At 36.1% G+C, this 22,199-nt stretch overlaps 1 protein-coding gene across 1 annotated transcript; it reads left to right on the top strand.

Moving 5' to 3' along the window:
- The first annotated feature begins 17,754 nt into the window (after nucleotides 1-17,754).
- LOC147381877 (uncharacterized) lies at nucleotides 17,755-21,421 on the top strand. The gene is made up of 2 exons (XM_086429862.1): nucleotides 17,755-17,910; nucleotides 20,309-21,421. The coding sequence occupies exon 2, from the start codon at nucleotides 20,336-20,338 to the stop codon at nucleotides 21,419-21,421; it is 1,086 nt and encodes a 361-aa protein (XP_086285988.1). The 5' UTR covers nucleotides 17,755-17,910; nucleotides 20,309-20,335.
- Nucleotides 21,422-22,199: the final 778 nt, after the last annotated feature.

The raw sequence follows: 22,199 nt of genomic DNA on the forward strand, positions 1-22,199 counted from the left end.
TATCGAGTAGTTGGAGCTCCAATGATACCAACAAAGTCGAAGGAATCAACAAGGCAGGGTCAAAACTTATAGACCTCAATCTACTAACTGTCCTCTCCATAAATATTTGTGAAGACAAGATCGTTGACATGTTATGTATGTGGTCAGGTGAGACATATCAGGAGAGAGTGCCCTCTATCACAGTCACAAGTAAGGGTTGTGACTCAGGAGAAAGTACCTATCTCTGACAAAATTTTGGAAGATATGAGTTTTAATTATAATATTAGAAAGTGTAGCTTTATTCAATATTGGTTCCTCTAGATCATATAATTCTATTGAGATTTTACATAATTATTAGAGTTAGAAACTACCAACACGAGTCGAGTAATAAAATTATCTATACCACAAGAAGACTATGACTGATAAAAAGTTATTGAGGTAGTATGAGGCAAGAATGTTGATGAAATAGGCATGATAAGGTAGAGTAGAAAATTGAATATTGTATTGAATATAAAGATAGTGGTTGAAAGCGCCCTCGATCCGCGGGGTGCGCGGATCCGCTTTTGACCCTTGAGGTTTGGGAGTCGCCACCTAGTTGTTATGGTCTAGGAACCAAATTAACTCTAAAAAAAAAGTAAACTAATCTACGAAAGAGAAAAAGAGTCCGGGGATCACGTTACGGGGTTGGAAGGTGTTAGGCACCAACCCCGCCCGGTCAAAGCCGGTCTCTACTAACTTCCCAAATATATCACATTGCTAAAAACCAAGATAAAAATAAAAATAAAAAAATTCATACCTTTCCGATAGCAAGGATTTTGCTCCCTCAGATCTGACAAAAAGAGCTCATTGTACTGTACTCCCTTACTTTGTTCTGTCTCCGGATTTGACTTCGGATCTCCTAGATCAAGGTATCTCCTTGTTTCTGAATCTGAACTCTTCAAGTTTGTTACGGATTTGGGGGTGTTTTTAGAGGGATTTTAGGTGTTTTCTAGACTAAAATTGAAGGGGGGATGTTAGGTAAGGAGTTGGGGCTCCAAAACTAGGGTTTATGGAGGCTAAGGAGGCTTCTAAAGCTACTTCTCTTAGGATTTATGATTTGATACGAAAATAGGGTGTGAGTACCTCTATTTATAGATATTTTTAGGGGTTGATTTGGATAGAGTTAGTGTTTAATTAGAGATCTTTTAATTAGAGTTTGTTTTAGTTAAAATTGTTTTAGGTAGAATTGTGTTTTAATTAGAATTGTTTTAGGTAGAATTGTTTTTAATTCAAATTGTTTTAGGTGGAATTGTTTTTTAGTTAGAACTCTATTAGATAGAGTTATTAATCAATTATAATTCTATTATGACTTTTGGTCTTATTTGATTGACTTTTAATGTTTTGACTTTAGTCTTAATTGATTGACTTTTAATATCTTGACTCCAGTCTTGCTTAATTGACTTTAATTTTGACTTCAGTCTCACTTGATTGACTTTAATACCTTGACTTTAGTCTTGCTTGATTTACTTTTAATTTTTGGAGGACCCCTCTCTATTATTTTTTAATTCTTTGGACCCCCAAAATGGAGGGGTCCTTAAAGAAATATCCTACGAACCCTCAACAATTTTGCCTGAGAGTCCGATTAATCGATTTTTTAGGTTCAAATTTTTAAATTAATTTCATTAATGTTTCACTTTAATTATTTAATGTTTTATTTATTAATTTCAAATTTTTTAATTATGAAAATTGTGAAATTACCGTTTTACCCCCGGAGAGGACTTTTCACGTTTCAAGTCGGTTTTTAATGTTCTAGGATGTTTTAGAATCGGTTTTTCGTAAGGAATTCAATGAGAATGTTGGTTTGTGTCATTTATGAAAATTTTTATGTGAAATGATTGTGAACTTTATGAGGGGCATTCTCGTAATTTTGTCAAATTCTGTTAAAATTGGTGAAATGATTTATTTAGTTCCGATTTGTCATTTTATGTGTTTGAATGGGTTTTCCTAAGCGTAACGTAGGCTCTAGGGTTGTTTTGAGGTTAGGGGTATTTTGATAATTTGATAATTTTTTTAGTGATTTTTATCATGAAGCTTTTTTTTGGTCTGCAAGATGATGATTTCTATGTTTCTGGGGTCGTATTTTCCTAGCGTAGCGTGGTTTCTAAGGTTTTGTCAGTTCGAGATACCTCATCCGGATTTCTGAAACACATCTGGTAACAAAATAAAGCAATGGAATACACATCCATCATTAGGCATCATTGCGATCGGGTTGACGAGTTGATTAATCAGACAGATGCAAAAATGGGGTGTCTACAGATGCCCCTCTTTAGCAGAGGGTTGAAGCAAACTAGATAGCAAATCTATTTTGTTAGATAGTGCGATATCCGAATGCCAAAGCTAGTGACAGTTCATTTTGCAGCCTGATTTAGCAATTCGTCAGGGTGTTCGGATCCTTGAGGGTAAAGCTCTCCCCGAATTAAAAGGTTATCAGGTCCTTGAGCGCAAACTCTCACTAACAGTGTCAGATCCTTGAATTTTAAAGAATTCTCCCTGACTAATGTAGCAACTGTGCAAGTATGTGGCTTAAAATCTGAGCATAATTTGAGCATAATTTGAGTATAAACTGAGCATAAACTGAGCATAATTTGAATATAATATGAGCATAAACTGAGCAGAATTCCGTGAAAACCCTCGGCGGCATCTGAGCATAGTTTCGAGAAAACCCTCGGCGGTATCTGAGCATAGTTCCGAGAAAACCCTCGGCGGCATCTGAGCATAATTCCGAGAAAACCCTCGGCGGCATTTGAGCATAGTTCCAAGATAACACTTGGCGGAGACTGAGCAAAATCCAAGATAACCCTTGGCGGAAACTGAGCAAAATCCAAGATAACCCTTGGCGGAGACTGAGCAAAATCCAAGATAACCCTTGGCGGCAACTGAGCAAAATCCAAGATAACCCTTGGCGGAGACTGAGCAAAATCCAAGATAACCCTTGGCGGAAACTGAGCAAAATCCAAGTTAACCCTTGGCGGCAACTGAGCAAAATCCAAGATAACCCTTGGCGGAAACTGAGCAAAATCCAAGTTAACCCTTGGCGGCAACTGAGCAAAATCCAAGATAACCCTTGGCGGAAATTGAGCATAATCCAAGTTAACCCTTGGCGGAAACTGAGCATAATCCAAGATAACCCTTGGCGAAAACTGAGCAAAATCCAAGTTAACCCTTGGCGGCAACTGAGCAAAATCCAAGATAACCCTTGGCGGCATCTGAGCAAAATCCAAGATAACCCTTGGCGGAAACTGAGCAAAATCCAAGATAACCCTTGGCGGCAACTGAGCAAAATCCAAGTTAATCCTTGGCGGCATCTGAGCAAAACTGACAGAGGAATGAATGAATTTGGAAAAAACTGATTGGAACGAACCGGAGAACGAATAAATCTGGAAGATAATGAATCTGGAAGAGAAATGATCGATTCCAAGAATGATTGGATCTGAAAAGAATCTGGAGAATGAAAGAATGCCATATCTCCTATGTGAGATCCAAAATGCTTTTGTTTGAACCTCAAGGATGTATCAAAAAGTTTTATGAATTTAAAACATGAGTTTTTATTTCTTTTGAACCTCAAAAAGTTTTTCGAAAAAAAACTGTTATCAAGAGGGTAACCTTAAGTTTGGGGTTCCTATTATTTTTATAGGATTAACATTGCTCAAAAGCAAAATGCCTCTAGTTTGACAATGACCATGGCCTTGAAAATAATTGAACACATCATAAAAAAAATGCCCCTAGTATAAGGGGGAAAAGTTACATTAAAAAAAGAAAGAAAATGCCCCTTGTATGAAGGTTTGAAATAATTGATTACCACAAGCGCAATAAAGACTCAACTTTTAATTTTGATTAATTTTATTGAAGGTTTTGAGTCAGGCTCAAGAGTACAAAATTATTTCCTTTCGAGTTTCATCATAGAATTCACCCTTATCTCCCTTGGTTCACTTGGGGAAGTAAACATTTTCAGATCGATTGTAGACAAGATACTTGTGACTTCTGAGTCTATGCCTGGTTTAAACTAAATATTGAAATTGATTATTCGGACTTCTGATGTTTCAGCTCGGACCGCTCTCAGTTTGGGATTTTCTTCTATTTTTCTTTGTTGCTCTAACTTTTGCCTAGATCGCCTTTTCAGGTTTTCAATCTAGCGAGCTTGCTCTAACTTTTGCCTAGATCGCCTTTTCAGGTTTTCGATCTAGCGAGCTCTTCTCTTGGCTCTGATTGTTGTCAAAGTTGTCCTTTTAGATTTTCAAGCTTGCGAGCTTGCCTTAATTTTTGCCTAAGTCGCCCTTTTCGGGTTTTCAACCAAGCAGGCCTTATCATTTTTTTTTATCCTTTTCTTCTCTTCTTAACTTCTGGAGTTGCTGTTTGATCATGCTTTGCTATCTCCCTTGACTTTTCGCACAGTACTTAGGAGGACTTTCATGGGTAGGCTTAGGACTGGGTATAAAAAGAAAGGGATTTTGAGGCTCAAAAACCCAAATGCCCCTTGTGTGACATTTCTTTTAAAAATTTTATTGAATTTTCTTTCCCACTTTGACAATTTTTCTTTTGAATTTTTTCTTGACTTTTTTTTATTGTGTGGAAAATATATTTTTTATTTTGATGTGGTCGGGCCTGAAGTAACTTCTCAGGTTGCCTACGTACCCCAGAATTTTGGGATCAGACCGAAACGTAGTTCGAATTTTTCCCTCCCCTAGGTTAGGTGAACGGGCTGAGAAAGAAAAAGGCATAATTAATTTATTTTTATTTTTTTTGAAAAGACTACAAAAGGGTTGAGAAAGGATATGTTGAACAGGGTAACTGGGTAATATGAGAATTGATTCGACCAAAAATGGCCTCCTTAAATATAGTACCGCTTGATCTGGTCAAGGTTGGTTGGTTCTGGCAGTTCACCTTGAAAGCGCCCTCGATCCGCGGGGTGCGCGGATCCACTTTTGACCCTTGAGGTTTGGGAGTCGCCACCTAGTTGTTAAGGTCTAGGAACCAAACTGACTCTAAAAAAGGCAAATTAATCTAAGAAAGAGAAAAAGAGTCTGAGGATCACGTTACGGGGTTGGAAGGTGTTTGGCACCAACCCCGCCCGGCCAAAGCCGGTCTCTACTAACTTTCCAAGTAAATCACATTGCTAAAAACCTAGATAGAAATAAAAAAAAAAAAAAAAAAAAAACTGATACCTTTCCGATAGCAAAGATTTTGCTCCCTCAGATATGACAAAAAGAACTCCTTGTACTGTACTCCCTTGCTTCGTTCTGTCTCCGGATTTGACTTCGGATCTCCTAGATCAAGGTATCTCCTTATTTTTGAATCTGAACTCTTCAAGTTTGTTACGGATTTGGGGTGTTTTTTAAGGAATTTTAGGTGTTTTCTAGACTAAAATTGAAGGAGGGATGTTAGGTAAGGAGTTGGGGCTTCAAAACTAGGGTTTATGGGGGGCTAGGGCAACTTCTAGACCTACTTCTCCTAAGGTTTATGATTTGATACGAAAATAGGGTGTGAGCACCTCTATTTATAGATGTTTTTTAGGGTTGATTTGGATAGAGTTAGTGTTTAATTAGAGATCTTTCAATTAGAGTTGTGTTTTAATTAAAATTGTTTTAAGTAGAATTGTGTTTTAATTAGAATTGTTTTAGGTAGAATTGTGTTTTAATTAGAATTGTTTTAAGTAGAATTGTTTTTAAGTTAGAACTCTATTAGATAGAGTTATTATTTAATTAGAATTCTATTATGACTTTTGATCTTATTTGATTGACTTTTAATGTTTTGACTTTAGTCTTAATTGATTGACTTTTAATATTTTGACTTCAGTCTTGCTTAATTGACTTTAATTTTGACTTTAGTCTCACTTGATTGACTTTAATACTTTGACTACAGTCTTGCTTGATATACTTTTAATTTTTGGAGAACCCCCCTCCATTATTTCTTTAATTCTTTGGACCTCCAAATGGAGGGATCCTTAAAGAAATATCTTACGAACCCTCAACAATTTTGCTTGAAAGCCTGATTGATCGATTTTTTTGTTCACATTTTAAAATTAATTTTATTAATGTTTCACTTTAATTATTTAATGTTTTATTTATTAATTTCGAATTTTTTAATTATGAAAATTGTGAAATTATCGTTTTGCCCCCGGAGAGGACTTTTCACGTTTTAAGTCGGTTTTTAATGTTCTAGGATGTTTTAGAATCGGTTTTTCGTAAGGAATTCAATGAGAATGTTGGTTTGTGTCATTTATGAAAATTTTTATGTGAAATGATTGTGAACTTTATGAGGGGTATTTTCATAATTTTGTCAAATTCTGTTAAAATTGGCGAAATGATTTATTTGGTTTCGATTTGTTATTTTATGTGTTCGAGAGAGTTTTCCTAAGCGTAATGTAGGCCCTAGGGTTGTTTTGATGTTAAGGGTATTTTGGTAATTTGATAGTTTTTTAGTGATTTTTATCGTGAAGCTTCTTTTTGTCTGAAAAATGATGATTTCTATATTTTTGGAGTCGTATTTTCCTAGCGTAGCGTGGTTTCTAAGGTTTTGTTAGTTTGAGATACCTCATCCGGATTTCTAAAACACATCTGGTAACAAAATAAAGCAATGGAATACACATCCATCATTGGGAATCATTGCGATCGGGTTGACGAGTTGATTAATCAGGCGGATGCAAAAATGGGGTGTCTACAGATGCCCCTCTTTGGCAGAGGGTTGAAGCAAACTAGATAGCAAATCTATTTTGGTAGATAGTGCGATATCCGAATGCCAAAGCTAGTGACAGTTCATTTTGCAGCCTGATTTAACAATTCGTCAGGGTGTTTGGATCCTTGAGCGTAAAACTCTCCCCGAACTAAAAGGTTGTCAGGTCCTCAAGCGTGAGCTTTCACTGACAGTATCAGATCCTTGAATTTTAAAGAATTCTCCTTGACTAAAAAGTGCAAGTGTGAGTGTGTGTACTGTGTGAAACTGAGTAAAAATGTGGCAGGTCCCAGAGATCTTCTCTCACTGACAATAATGATTCAAAATTGAAATGTGTTTATGCAACGAAAGCAATCATGGCAAGGTTGAACAATAAAGTAATTGGAGTCATAACTTCGTTAAATCCTATTTGAAATTCTGTTTTTAGAGCACGAAAAGGTATGAGTCTCGTTTATAGGACTCGAACCTATTGTAGCCACGTTTACAATCCTGTTAATTCAATATGATTCAAACAAAGCTGGAGTCTCGTTTCTCGGACTCTAGATAAGGTTTACAGGAACTTAAACAATCCTATTAAATATGGAGTCTCGTTTCTCGGACTCGAGCTAAGGTTTGCAAGCACTTCAAAAAGCCTATGATTCAAAATGTTGGAGTCTCGTTTCTCAGACTCGAACTTAGGTTTATAGGCACTTCAAAAAACCTATATATTATTCAAAAAGTTGGAGTCTCGTTTCTCGGACTCGAACTTAGATTTATAGGCACTTCAAAAAGCCTATTCATTCTATGATTCAAAAAGTTGGAGTCTCGTTTCTCGGACTCGAACTTAGGTTTATAGGCATTTCAAAAAGCCTATTCATTCTATGATTCAACAAGTTGGAGTCTCGTTTCTCGGACTCGAACTTAGGTTTGTAGGCACTTCAAAAAGCCTATTCATTCTATGATTCAAAAAGTTGGAGTCTCGTTTCTCGGACTCGAACTTGGGTTTGTAGGCACCTTCAAAAAGCCTATTCATTCTATGATTCAACAAGTTGGAGTATCGTTTCTCGGACTCGAACTTAGGTTTGTAGGCACTTCAAAAAGCATATTCATTCTATGATTCAAAAAGTTGGAGTCTCGTTTCTCGGACTCGAACTTAGGTTTGTAGGCACTTCAAAAAAGCCTATTCATTCTATGATTCAAAAAGTTGGAGTCTCGTTTCTCGGACTCGAACTTAGGTTTGTAAGCACTTCAAAAAGTCTATTCATTCTATGATTCAAAAAGTTGGAGTCTCGTTTCTCGGACTCGAACTTAGGTTTGTAGGCACTTCAAAAAGCCTATTCATTCTATGATTCAAAAAGTTGGAGTCTCGTTTCTCGGACTCGAACTTAGGTTTGTAGGCACTTCAAAAAGCCTATTCATTCTATGATTCAAAAAGTTGGAGTCTCGTTTTTCGGACTCGAACTTAGGTTTATAGGCACTTCAAAAAGCCTATTCATTCTATGATTCAAAATCGAGCTCAAAGTTTGAAAGATCATGCCTTTATTAGCTTATCATGTATTTGGATTCATAATTATCATTGACTTCATCAGACTTTTAAATAAGATTTTCATTTTTATCATGTGATTAAGAACAAGACTTTGGAATTAAATGACTTTCAAAAATGCCCCCAGTTTCAAGGTTGGCTTTAATTGAAACTTGAGTACGAGACTGATAGAATGGATTACGCTTGAAAAATATGAACTCTGATGTATGACAGATAGAAGAACTAACATTCTCTTAAATTAAGATTCTTAAGATTATCATATGTGCAATAAAGAATTGATCATTTTCTTTAGAATTTCTTTTGAAAAATGCTTGAGCTGGACTTAAAAAATCTTAATAAATATTATAATAGAAGATCTTCCTCTTCAAAGTGGTTGATGATTCTACATCTTCCATTAGCGAACACTTGAACAAGTAAACATACTTTTGAAGATCCTACAATGTTCAAGATGACTTCTGATTTTTTCGACTTCAATATTGTCTTCATCGGATGTGAGCTCTTGGCTAAAAGACAAATATCGTGGCTTGAATGGTTCTGTAATTTCTGTACAAGCTTCCTCTGATTTTTCTTCTTGATGAGACTTTTCCTTCCATTTGATGATGCCCTAATTTTTACCTAGATCGCCTCTTCAGGTTTTCAATCTAGCGGGCTTTATTTTTCTTTTTCTGATGATGCCTTGATTTTTGCCTAGGTCGCCTTTTCAGGTTTTCAACCTAGCAGGCTTTCTTTTTTATAGTTATGCCCTAAATTTTGCCTAAGTCGTCTTTTCAGGTTTTCGACTTAGCGGGCATCTCTTTTTTTTCTTGATGATCTTGCATAACCAATTTGACAACTTCTCAGTTCCCTGCACCTTAACCGAGTCAATTAGCCTTCAGGAGGACTTAATAGGTGGGCTTAGGATATGGTTTAGAAAGAAAAGATATAAGGTTCAACTTCCCAAAATGCCCCTAGTTTGATATTCTCTCTTTCCTATCAATTATTTTAATTTTTTTTCTAAATGCCCCTAGTTTGGCATTCTTTTCTTTTTATCAATTCTTTTGATTCTTTTTTCTAATGCCCTTAGTTTGGCATTATTTTCTTTTGAACATTTCAATAGTAGATTTTTCTTTTGGATGACACTTTTCTTAAGAGAATACATTTTTCTTTTAATGACCGGGCCTGAAGTAACTTCTCAGGTTGCCTACGTACCCCAAATATTTCTTTTTTTCCTTTTGGGATCAGGTCAAAACATAGTTCATACTAAGATTCCCTCCCAAGGTTGGTCGGCGTGGTTTAGAAAAAAAATGCTATTGATTTTTTTTTAAAGGCTGCGAGGGCTAAAGAAGGTTATTTTCATCTTGGTAAGACAGGAAAATGGTTCGACCAAAGAAGGCCTCCTTTTGTGAATGCTGCTCGACTTGGTCAAAGTTTCAAGAATTTGATATTTGGATTGCTCTGTCAAGCAAGGTCTTCTTTATGAAAATGAGTAATTTTCAATCTTCTTCTAAGAATGAATAATCTTCAGTCTTTTTCTGATAAAGAGAAATCTTCAGTCTTCTTTTACAAAGTTGAGTGTGATTGACTTCTTTGTATTTGACGTTGACTCGTTCAACATTTTCCAAACTTCGAAAAAATCTTATATTCTTTCGCGAATGAGAACTCTTCTTTCTTAAGTGAAAAATATGATGAATCATTTCTTGTAGATCTTAACACCTTAGTTGATGGTTTCAACTACATCATTCTTGATAATCTTTGATTTTGAAGTTCACCCTCAACTTTAGGATTTGATCTATTTTGGTGCAATCCATCCATGTATTCTCACGAGACCATGCAGGAACGTTGTTGAATTTCTCAAGTAAATTTATTATTCTCTCATGTTCTGCTAAGGAAAATGTAGTACCCATTTGCACTTCTTAAGTGTACTCTTTAATTCCAATATTTATTAAGTTTGATTAGTGAGCTCTAAGTCAATCCTCATGTTAGATATTATGCTCAAATCATTATTACACGTATGATAATCAGAAGCTTCTATATTTTATTGGAATTGAAAAACATTGATTGACAAACTCGACTATTGGATTTAAAGAATGACAAAAACTGGATTGAAACTCAAAGAAAACTCAGGACAATTATCTACAAAGAGAGAAGGTCCTTTTGGGTGGATGGACTACTTGAACTTAACATTGGTACTTTGACTAGACGACTCTTTTGACGGACCCAAAATGACACAGATGAGGATTTAAAATATTTGGGACCAATTATCACCCGATTAGAAGTAAACCAAGGTTAACCATTGACTCTAAAGGTTTGACTCTTAAACACATGATTAAAGTTTCAATATAGAATAGTCCAAGTTCGATGGGAAATATCGAATCCAAATGCACTATAAGTCTATGGTGACCAAGAAAGTGAGAAAGATTAGGCACGGGTCTACCCCTGATTGGGATTGAACCTTTGATCAGACAAATTAATTTGATCCTAAGATCGAATCTTTCTATATAAAGTGGTCTGGATCTTTAAAAGTGAAACCAATTAGTCCAACTAATTTGGTATTGATCAATTTGATCCATTTGTTAATTGGGCCAACTGGTTTAAGTGATTCAAATTAATTGGTACATTTCACCGATTGGGTTGGACCGATATTGCGGGTTCTGTTTGATTATTCTGGATCGATCCGACCACTTACCTGTTGGTTGGATTGAATAAAACAACCCGGGAACACCCATAGTCAGTTCGGGTCGTGACCTACAAGGAAAGTTTCTAGACTCTAAGCTTACTACGTGCAATGCATTTCATCTGGCCACCCTTACCCAAATACACCTATATACCTCTCAATACGTGGTGACTTGGTTTGATATACCGTATAGGTGATAATCTAAAACCTCAACTCACTTCTCTGAAGCCAAAAACAGCCAGTTTGATCTCCAGTTGAGAGGTGGTGCACAATGCTGAGCAAGGGCCCACTTAAATACCTCTCGTCTAGAATAAACGTAGTCTATCCCCCTCGTACAGTAGGGTACAGTGGGGCAAGATCTTGCTTAGGCACCGGTTTTGACCAAGAAGTGCAATTGATATACTTAGATTATCTTTTTATACCTACGGGTACGAGTCAAGAGTTGTAGCTTTCATAAATGGTTTGGCATCCCACGAGGGGACCGACCACGTATTAGTACTACGTTGGCAATCGGGACATGTGACTGTGTGGCTTACAATAGGATAAAGGCTCAGGTTGCCCCAGCCTGGGTGCATCAATATATCTCTCAGAATCACCTGATCAGACGGTATTAATGCCCCCAGTTTGATATACCCTAAGGTACGTGATTGGAGTTGTGGGTTTCATGAATGACGTCGCATCTCCGAAGAGACCGGGCCACGCACTAATGCCACGTTGGCTAAATGGGACGTGTAAGTACTCAAAACAGTAAACGTGCATGTGGTGTGTGCAAAACAGGGTGGGGTGTACCCGGGGCCTTTTTCAACCACGTGAGCCCATGGGCCAGATTATGTCATCACATATGGATATCAAATGAATATTGCTCAAGAAAATAATCCAAAACCCATCACATCGAAATTAAGATGAAATCAAACACATCACAAATATATCTGTCAAGATCATGGCAAATCAATTAATGAGCATGGCATATAATAATTGATCAAACAAACATTGCAATAGGCATAATTTTTATAATTTTTAAGGTCCAATCAATGATCACTTTTGGGTGATCCAAAATAAATCGAGATTCCAATAGGTGTTACATTGACGATATAATGACAATGGTTGAGATGAGCTCACTCTCAAGAACATTAATTGTGCCAACATTAGATAAATTCAGATTTTCTGTGAATTAGGAAAATATAATCTGAACTTGCATCGATGATATCTAAGGCTCCCGATAACGAAATCGAGTGAACTCAAGTTCTAAATTAATCTACTCGATGAGATCTACATTTTATTAATAGGTGCCTAGACTTAATTCTCACCAGAATGTTCTGTAAAAAAGTTTTAACGTTGCTGTCCCAACTTTCATTCAGAAATAATTCCAGATTTACAGATTGAACTTGCATCGATGATATCTAAGGCTTCTGATAACAAAATTAAGTGAACTCAGATTCTAAATTAATCTACTCGACGAGATCTACGTTTTATTAAAGGTTCCCAGACTTAATTCTCACTAGAATATTCTGTAAAAAAGTTTTAACGTTGCTGTCCCAACTTTCATTCAGAAATAATTCCAGATTTACAGATTGAACTTGCATCGATGATATCTAAGGCTTCTGATAACGAAATTAAGTGAACTCAGATTCTAAATTAATCTACTCGACGAGATCTACATTTTATTAAAGGTTCCCAGACTTAATTCTCACTAGAATATTCTATAAAAAAGTTTTAACGTTGCTGTCCCAACTTTCATTCAGAAATAATTCCAGATTTACAGATTGAACTTGCATCGATGATATCTAAGGCTTCTGATAACGAAATTAAGTGAACTCAGATTCTAAATTAATCTACTCGACGAGATCTACGTTTTATTAAAGATTCCCAGACTTAATTCTCACTAGAATATTCTGTAAAAAAGTTTTAACGTTGCTGTCCCAACTTTCATTCAGAAATAATTCCAGATTTACAGATTGAACTTGCATCGATGATATCTAAGGCTTCCGATAACGAAATTGAGTGAACTCAGATTCTAAATTAATCTACTCGACGAGATCTATATTTTATTAAAAAGCTCCCAGACTTAATTCTTGCTAGAATATTATCTAAAAACGTTTTAATATTTCTGTCCAACCTCCATCATTCCATCATTTTCATAGGTTAATTTGAATCTTTCATTATTTAGGAGTCATCAAAAAGTGATCCTTAATTGAAAAAAAAATGCAATGCCCAAAATCATCTACAATCAAGACAAAAAAATAAATAAATAGAAAAAATAAATAAAATAAATCTAACTAAATAATAAAAAAAACTAGGTCATCTTGGCAATGCTCCCATACTTGGGGTTTTTCAAGTTTGATCCTCAATAGTCCCCAGCGGAGTCGCCACTGAAAGCGCCCTCGATCCACGGGGTGCGCGGATCCGCTTTTGACCCTTAAGGTTTGGGAGTCGCCACCTAGTTGTTAAGGTCTAGGAACCAAACTGACTCTAAAAAAGGTAAACTAATCTACGAAAGAGAAAAAGAGTCCGGGGATCACGTTACGGGGTTGGAAGGTCTTAGGCACCAACCCCGCCCGGCCAAAGCCGGTCTCTACTAACTTTCCAAGTAAATCACATTGCTAAAAACCTAGATAGAAATAAAAATAATAAAAAAAAAACTGATACCTTTCCGATAGCAAGGATTTTGCTCCCTCAGATCTGACAAAAAGAACTCCTTGTACTGTACTCCCTTGCTTCGTTCTGTCTTCGGATTTGACTTCGGATCTCCTAGATCAAGGTATCTCCTTATTTTTGAATCTGAACTCTTCAAGTTTGTTACGGATTTGGGGGTGTTTTTGGAGGGATTTTAGGTGTTTTCTAGACTAAAATTGAAGGAAGGATGTTAGGTAAGGAGTTGGGACTCCAAAACTAGGGTTTATGGGGGCTAGGGCAGCTTCTAGACCTACTTCTCCTAGGGTTTATGATTTGATACGAAAATAGGGTGTGAGCACCTCTATTTATAGATGTTTTTTAGGGTTGATTTGGATAGAGTTAGTGTTTAATTAGAGATCTTTCAATTAGAGTTGTGTTTTAATTAAAATTGTTTTAGGTAGAATTGTGTTTTAATTAGAATTGTTTTAGGTAGAATTGTGTTTTAATTAGAATTGTTTTAAGTAGAATTGTTTTTAAGTTAGAACTCTATTAGATAGAGTTATTATTTAATTAGAATTCTATTATGACTTTTGATCTTATTTGATTGACTTTTAATGTTTTGACTTTAGTCTTAATTGATTGACTTTTAATATTTTGACTTCAGTCTTGCTTAATTGACTTTAATTTTGACTTTAGTCTCACTTGATTGACTTTAATACTTTGACTACAGTCTTGCTTGATTTACTTTTAATTTTTGGAGAACCCCCCTCCATTATTTCTTTAATTCTTTGGACCTCCAAATGGAGGGATCCTTAAAGAAATATCTTACGAACCCTCAACAATTTTGCCTGAAAGCCTGATTGATCGATTTTTTTGTTCACATTTTAAAATTAATTTTATTAATGTTTCACTTTAATTATTTAATGTTTTATTTATTAATTTCAAATTTTTTAATTATGAAAATTGTGAAATTACCGTTTTACCCCCGGAGAGGACTTTTCACGTTTTAAGTCGGTTTTTAATGTTCTAGGATGTTTTAGAATCGGTTTTTCGTAAGGAATTCAATGAGAATGTTGGTTTGTGTCATTTATGAAATTTTTTATGTGAAATGATTGTGTGAACTTTATGAGGGGTATTTTCGTAATTTTGTCAAATTCTGTTAAAATTGACGAAATAATTTATTTGGTTTCGATTTGTTATTTTATGTGTTCGAGAGAGTTTTCCTAAGCGTAATGTAGGCTCTAGGGTTGTTTTGATGTTAGGGGTATTTTGGTAATTTGATAGTTTTTTAGTGATTTTTATCGTGAAGCTTCTTTTTGTCTGAAAAATGATGATTTCTATATTTCTGGAGTCGTATTTTCCTAGCGTAGCGTGGTTTCTAAGGTTTTGTTAGTTTGAGATACCTCATCCGGATTTCTGAAACACATCTGGTAACAAAATAAAGCAATGGAATACACATCCATCATTGGGAATCATTGCGATCGGGTTGACGAGTTGATTAATCAGGCGGATGCAAAAATGGGGTGTCTACACACCTCCATCATGATCTTGAAGTCTGACGACTTTTCTAGACAGGATTTCCTTAATGAATGAATTTTTCCAATTTAGACTTTCTCCTATAGTCGATGAGGAGTGTTCAATTTTCTTTGAAGTCTGATAGTTAAATCTTTGACTTGTAAATGATGAGCTTTGACCTTCTTGTCAAATGCACAGGTGACTATTCTTAGATAAGCTTGCACGTGGTACAGGGCTTTAACTCGTTTTCTTCTATCAAGTTTAATTCTTTATACTGCTGACGAACCCAATCTGTTTCTAACAAATGATTTTCTAACAAGACCTTGAGAGACGAAATTTCCATTTCAACTGGCAAAACTGCTTCCATGCCATACACTAAGGAGTAGGGAGTAGCTCCACTAGAGGATCGAATTGAGGTTCGATATGTCCATAGCGTGAATGATAATTTTTCTGACCAATCTCGATGTGATTGACACATTTTCCTGATGATAGTCTTGAGACTCTTACTAACTGCTTCAACCGTTCCATTGATCTGAGGACGGTAGTGTAGACACCCCATTATTGCATCTGCCTAATTCGACAATTCGTCACCCGATTTTAGTGGATTCCTAATGATGAATATAAAAGAACTCGAAGGCTTGTGAGTACTACTTGGTTCCTTCTGTTTCTAGTTTCTTTTCATCCTCCCTACTCGTCACGACTTGACTTAGAAATTTACGCACGCTTATGATCGCTACATCTTACACCCGACTTAGTAACACGTACGCATAGGTTCGCTACACAGTTTGATAATTTAGAGACCTCGCTACGCTAAGAAAATATGGATTTGAGATTTAGAAATAAACACACAGGGACTGAAAGAAATCTCACGCTGGAATTCCTAAAAATCTGTAAAAAATCGTCAAAATGATGAAAATACCCCTTATAAATTTCGGATGTCCGAAAAGTCTCGAAAGTACCTCCATTGCACTCAGAACGTGATTTCGAGTCTAACGGGACCCAAATCGATGAAAACAGAGAAATTCAAGAAAAATAGTCAAAAATCGTAAAACTGACCAAAACGCCCCTTAACATCTAACTCTAACATAGAGACCTTGATCCCTAGGAAAATAAAATTCAAATAAAAAAATTTAACCGAAATAAAATTCAAAATTAAAATTAAAATAAAATCCAAAATCTAAAATTAATTTAAAATCGTAAAATCAAAATTAAAATTCAATACTAAAATAAAAATTACATTTTCAAGAAACCGATTAAAATACAAAATCAAAATCAAAATTAAATTGAAAATCAAGTTAAAAATCACTCAACCAATTAAAATGAAAAATTGAATTAAAATTTTAAATCAATCAACCAAATCAACCAACCAAAAATGTAATTAACAAATTAAAATCCATTCGATCACATTTAAATCGAAATCCAATCAACCGACCAATTAAAAATTAAAATCAATTTGAAACACAAATTAATCAATCCGTTCAAAATTTAAATTAAAAAATTTAAATTCAAATTAAAAATTAAAACTCAAATTAAAAATCGAATCGCCCAAGCAATTAAAATGTAAAAATAAAATCGAACGATCAACCAATCAAAAATCAAAATCAAATCAACCAACAACCAAATTATTCAAATTAAATTTTAATCGAAATTCAAAATTTAAAATCAAATACAAATGTAATTTAAAACATCAAATTAAATTTCAAATCAAAATTCGAAATCAACCAATCGGAAGTAAAATCAATTCATCAACCAATCACAACTCCACGACGGTGAGCTATCGTAGTACGAGTAACGTGGGATCACCATCCCATTCTCCTAATAATATAAAAATTAAAAAATTAAAAATTAAAAATTGAAAAAACAAACAAAGAAAAAAAAAAAGACGTTTTGGAGAACAATCATTAAAAGAAAAAAAAAAAACAGCAACTTTAGTCCAGAACTCTTGGATTTCTCCATCTTCTTCTCTCTCAGGCTCTCCATATTCTTCTCTCTTAGTCTCTCTCTCTTTCTCTCTCCCACATGATCAACACCCTTTTCTCCCCCACATTTTGGAGCAAAAACCAGCAGCCATTATAGCCCTCCTTTCATCTCTAAAAACGTCCAAAAACAGAGTCCAATCAACACCCTTTTCTTCCCCACGTTTTGGAGCAAAACCAGCAGCCATTATAGCCCTCCTTTCATCTCTAAAAACGTCCAAAAACAGAGTCCAATCAACATCCTTTTCTTCCCCACGTTTTGGAGCAAAACCAGCAACCATGGTAGCCCTCCTTTCATCTCTAAAAATGTCCAAAAACAGAGCCTAGTCAACACCTTTTCTTCTCCACGTTTTGGAATAAAAACAACCACCAATGCAGCATCTTTCCATACCTGAAAACGTCCAAAAATATTATTTATCAGGCCCTCCTTCCATCTTCACATTGTTGCCCCCTGTTATGCCTCCAAAAAATCTGCAAATTCAACCCATTGTTGCTCTCTTTTGTGCCTCAAAAAAAAAAAAAAACAGCAGCTTACTGTCTTCTTCTCCATTCTCTGTTTTCCTCTCTCAGCCTTCATTACCATTAATACCCTCATCATTTCAGCACATCTATCCCCAAAAAAAAAAAAAATCTGCAACGTCCCTTGCTGTAACGCCATAGCCCCATTCCATCGCAACTCTTGCTACAACCCCCTTTGCTGCCCAACATCTTCACCATTAACCTCTTCTCCGAATAACCATATTTTCACCACGGCCATCGCCCATTAAATTCCTCACTAAAATCTCTCTCACACTTTCCACTTTCCTTTCACTTCATTAAGTTCCAACAGCACTAGCAAAAATCTTAGACACATCCACACAGCCGCGGTGACCCAGTACGACATAACTCACAAGCTATTTCGATTTCTTTTTGAAGGAATCCACGCATCTGAAATAATTCGGAAGGTATTTTTTATTTCTTTTTTTTTTTTATTTTTCTGTTATTTATATTGTTTTATTTTTATTGTTTCTTGATTTCATATGCCTTAAAATTAATTCATGGATTTTTGGGGTATACGTGGCACTAATAACAATGTTCGAGTTTCCGAAATATTAGTGTATCAATTCACTCATACTTTTTTTTGATTAATTGATCGACTGAATCAATTCACATATACCAAGTTGATGGTCCGGCTCATTGGATGTTAACATTTATCGGGTTGATTCGTCACTTTTTGATGTTGTTGGGTCAACTCATTAATGTTGATTTTAATCGACTCAATAAAAATTAATGGTGTACACTAAACATAAAAATAAAAAAATCGATTTTCATAATGAAAATTACGAGTCAACTCGCTGATTTTGGGGGCATCGAAAATTTGAATTGATTTTATTTTCAAATTAAGCACGTGGGCTAAATCACCGATTTAATACACGTGGCAATTTAAAAAAAAAATCAAGATTCTTTGGATTAACAAATTGTGAGTCAACTCACTGATTTTAGGGACATTAGAAGTTTGAATTGATTTTTTTTTAGCATGTGGGTTAACTTACCGATTTAATATATGTGGCACTTCAAAAATCAAGTTTCTTTGATAAAAAATTGGGAGTCGACTCGTCGATTTTAATACACGTGACATTTCAAAAATCGAATTTTTAAAAATTAGGCACGTGGATTAAATCACCGATTTAATACACGTGGCGATTAAAAAAAAATTAGGTTTCTTTTGGTTAACAAATTGCGAGTCGACTCGCTGATTTTTTAAAACATTGAAAATTTGAATCGATTTTATTTTAAAATTAGGCACGTGGTTAACTCACCGATTTAATGCACGTGACAATTCAAAATTTGTGAGTTAATTCACTGAATTTAATGCACATAATGATCGAATTTCATCGATAAAATATCGTCAATGAGCCAATTCACTAATCTTATATACGCGGCATTGAAAATCGATTTCGTATTATTCAAAGTATGATCGAATTGATCCATTAATTTTTGGTGTCATGTATGCCTCATTAAATCATGTAATTATTTTAACCGTAGGATTTGTTTAGTAAATCCGATGTAATTTGATGATGATTGGACCCTAGTTTGACTTTTAGTCTTTGAATGTTGACCGTAGGATATTTTTGGATCGCAGTAGAGACTGATCATCTTGATCAGGCGGGTTCGGTGCCTAACACCTTCCGAAATCCGTAACCTGACCCCTTACCCATCACTTTGATCCACGGACCGACCCATGTCCATTTGGAGTTAATTTTGGTTCCTAGACCTAAACTAGGTGGCGACTCCCTATTCTTTTAGAAAATCCTCGAGATACATAGATCGGACCCCTAATCCGCTATTTAGCGGACGGCCGTGGGGGTCGAGGCGATTTCAGTGGCGACTCCACTGGGGATTTTAGGGTCAAACTTGACCCGATCCAAGACTATCCTTATGTTGACTTTTTCATCGAGTCAACCCAATTGACTCAATGAGAATCTTAGATTAGGTTAGATTTTGTCTTTTTTTTTTCATTGGCATGTGATTAGATATATTCAATTATTTATCTCTGTTGATTGGTTTGATGATTGGATGTATTTAATTTGAATGGTTGGATATTTGCGAAAAACGCCCCGGGCGCACTTTGTCCTTTTGCATACACTCACGAACATACATACGCATATTTGCATCATGTCATGTCCTTATAAATCCAGTAGCCGGATCTAAGCTAACCTGGTCCTTCGGGACACGGGGGACGCCCGTGAACGCTACAACTTCAGTACAGTACCTTCGGGTATATCAAACTGGAACACCACGTACTGCTTGACTAGGTAAAACTGGAATAGTATATCGGTGTTTCGGGCTGAAGTGACCTAAGCTTCGTCCTAACCTAGCCTCAATCATATAGAAAGCTTAGAACTTAGGCGCGGTCCTACTAGGCCACGACTCGAATCGATCATAAGTGCTCCCGGGTTGCTTTTCTCCAAACTAACCAAAAGGTAAGTGGGTGGACCGATCCACACCGCTCAAATGGAACCCGCAATATCGGTTCAACCCAATAAATATAATTGAAAAAGTTGTGTTGGCCCATCATTTTTCAACCCATTAGCCCAATTGGTACGTTGATCTTTTGGATCAATATACGAGCCGATCGAGTTAATTGGTTCAATTAAATGTCAATGAGGTGTGATGTATTGTTTTTTGAATCCATTGTATAGAATCGGTCCGAATGTGATAACTGAACCTTTTCTGACTAATTCTATTAATAGATCGGACCTTTCTTTAAATTAAAATGGTTGAATCACATTAAAATCGTACCAAAAATGGACGGGGTTTGTTTTTAAATATGTCAGTAATGAGAGTTAGTTTCTTGGTTAGATAGCTCATGGTGATGTACAATTGTTGATGGAAAGAGCTTTAGATGCGTTCACCACCGTCGAAAAGTACAATTTTGGTGCATATGGACTTCAAAGCGTATTCTCTCTCAAGTCAGTAACTGTCAATTGGAACCTTTTATGTGCCGCGGCCAATTTCTGGGATCCGAATTACCACGTATTCCGTTTTGGTTCAGTCACACTTTGTCCAACTCACGAAGATTATTGTAATATTATGGGGATAAGCACATTGGGTCCGATGATTCATCTTCCATCAAAATCCAAATTCACAAAAGAACTCTCGAAAGGGTTAGGAGTTAAGACAAAAAAAGTAAGAAGATTCACAGACCACGGTTTACTGAACATGCGGAGACTCCTAGAAGTACACCAAACTCCTGAACAAGAAAATCCTGGGGATTTCGCTCCAGAACCTCATAGGAAGGCCAGGGATTTTGCTTTATGTCTGGGGGTATTGTCAACATATTTTCTGGTTTCATTTAGGATGGGTCATCAGTTACCAAGCTTCTTTGCAGATATTGTCGAACAACTTAAAAACAAGGTTAACCCAGTCCCCACAATACTCGCCGAGACTTTTGAGGGGTTATCAAATGAGAATGCACCAGGACGGGCAGGATTTCGAGGAAGTCCACATTTGCTTTATTTGTGGTTATGTATCCGACTTTGCATCGCAGAGTTCCCGCAAATCAAGGAAAGTAAATGGGAAAAATTCACAAGAAAGGAAACATTGGTGGACTTTGCATCCATAGAAGACTGGAAGGACTGGCTCTCAAATTTGACTACACAAGATGTAAATTGGGATAGATTGGGATCAAGAATGGATGAAGGCACCGGGCTTGCTTCAAAAGGGTCTGATCACGTAATGCTCACTGGTTTGTTGAATACATCTTTTTATTGCTCAAGGATGATACCAAGACAGATAGGATTCCGTTCATGGATCCCAATGCTTCCGAGGAATCGACATCCTATTAAAGAGTTGACTGTGCACTTGGTAGAACACATAGCTACCGCTTGGGACAATCCGTTACTTATTGAATCAGAAGATCAACAAGCATTCAAAAAGCAAAAGAGAGAAGTAAAAGAGCATGCAGGGTCCTAGATCAAGTCATCTTTGCTTTAAGAGGAGAGTCTCCTCATTTCTTTTGTATTCGCATTTGTTTCATTGGTACGATTTTATAAGGCCCTAATTAACAATAAATCACCTCATAAGTTCGACCAGCACAACTTATCAATTATAATAATAAAAGTAAATACTATCAAAAGGGATCAATTCTTAATTCACCTTTGATGGGGTTTCAGGATACTATTGCGCCCAAACTTAAGCGTCTGCCACCTGGTTGGAGTCGAGAGTCAGGTCGTTTGGAAAGAACATCAATGCCAAGTGAACCATCAAAAATGGCTTCTGAATCTGAACTCGCGGAAATTCGTAAGATCCTGACAGTCTTTGCAATGGATATGAACAACATAAAAAATAAGGTAGAAGTGCTAGAACAGATCTCTGAGTCAACAAAAGACCAACCTGATGATCAAAGGGGCAAAGGACTGGAAGGTAGCACACCTAAGAATCTGGATGAGGTTTATGAGCTTGACGGAAATGAGGAGCATTTTAATGAGAATCCAATGCTAGCCAACAGAATGACTCAGTTGGAAACAGCCGTGAAAAATATAAAAGGGATTGATGAAATCGCGGCAGGAATAGAGGCTTTGAATCAAATCCCTAAGATCCGTCTGCCCGAGAAATTTGTTATGCCAGAAATGGAAAAATTCAGTGGAGTAGGTTACGCAAAACGCATCTCAAGGTATATGTCACCAACATGCGTACAATGGGCCTCAGTGATGAATAGATGACATTATTGTTCCAGCGTACTCTATCAGGA

Source organism: Akebia trifoliata, unplaced genomic scaffold, assembly GCF_017979445.1.
Source record: "Akebia trifoliata isolate Shusen 1 unplaced genomic scaffold, ASM1797944v1 Contig00208, whole genome shotgun sequence".
Taxonomy (NCBI): domain Eukaryota; kingdom Viridiplantae; phylum Streptophyta; class Magnoliopsida; order Ranunculales; family Lardizabalaceae; genus Akebia; species Akebia trifoliata.

Excerpts from the sequence above, each read along its gene's own strand:
- LOC147381877 (XM_086429862.1), top strand. The coding sequence starts at position 20,336 with ATGGAAAGAGCTTTAGATGCGTTCACCACCGTCGAAAAGTACAATTTT.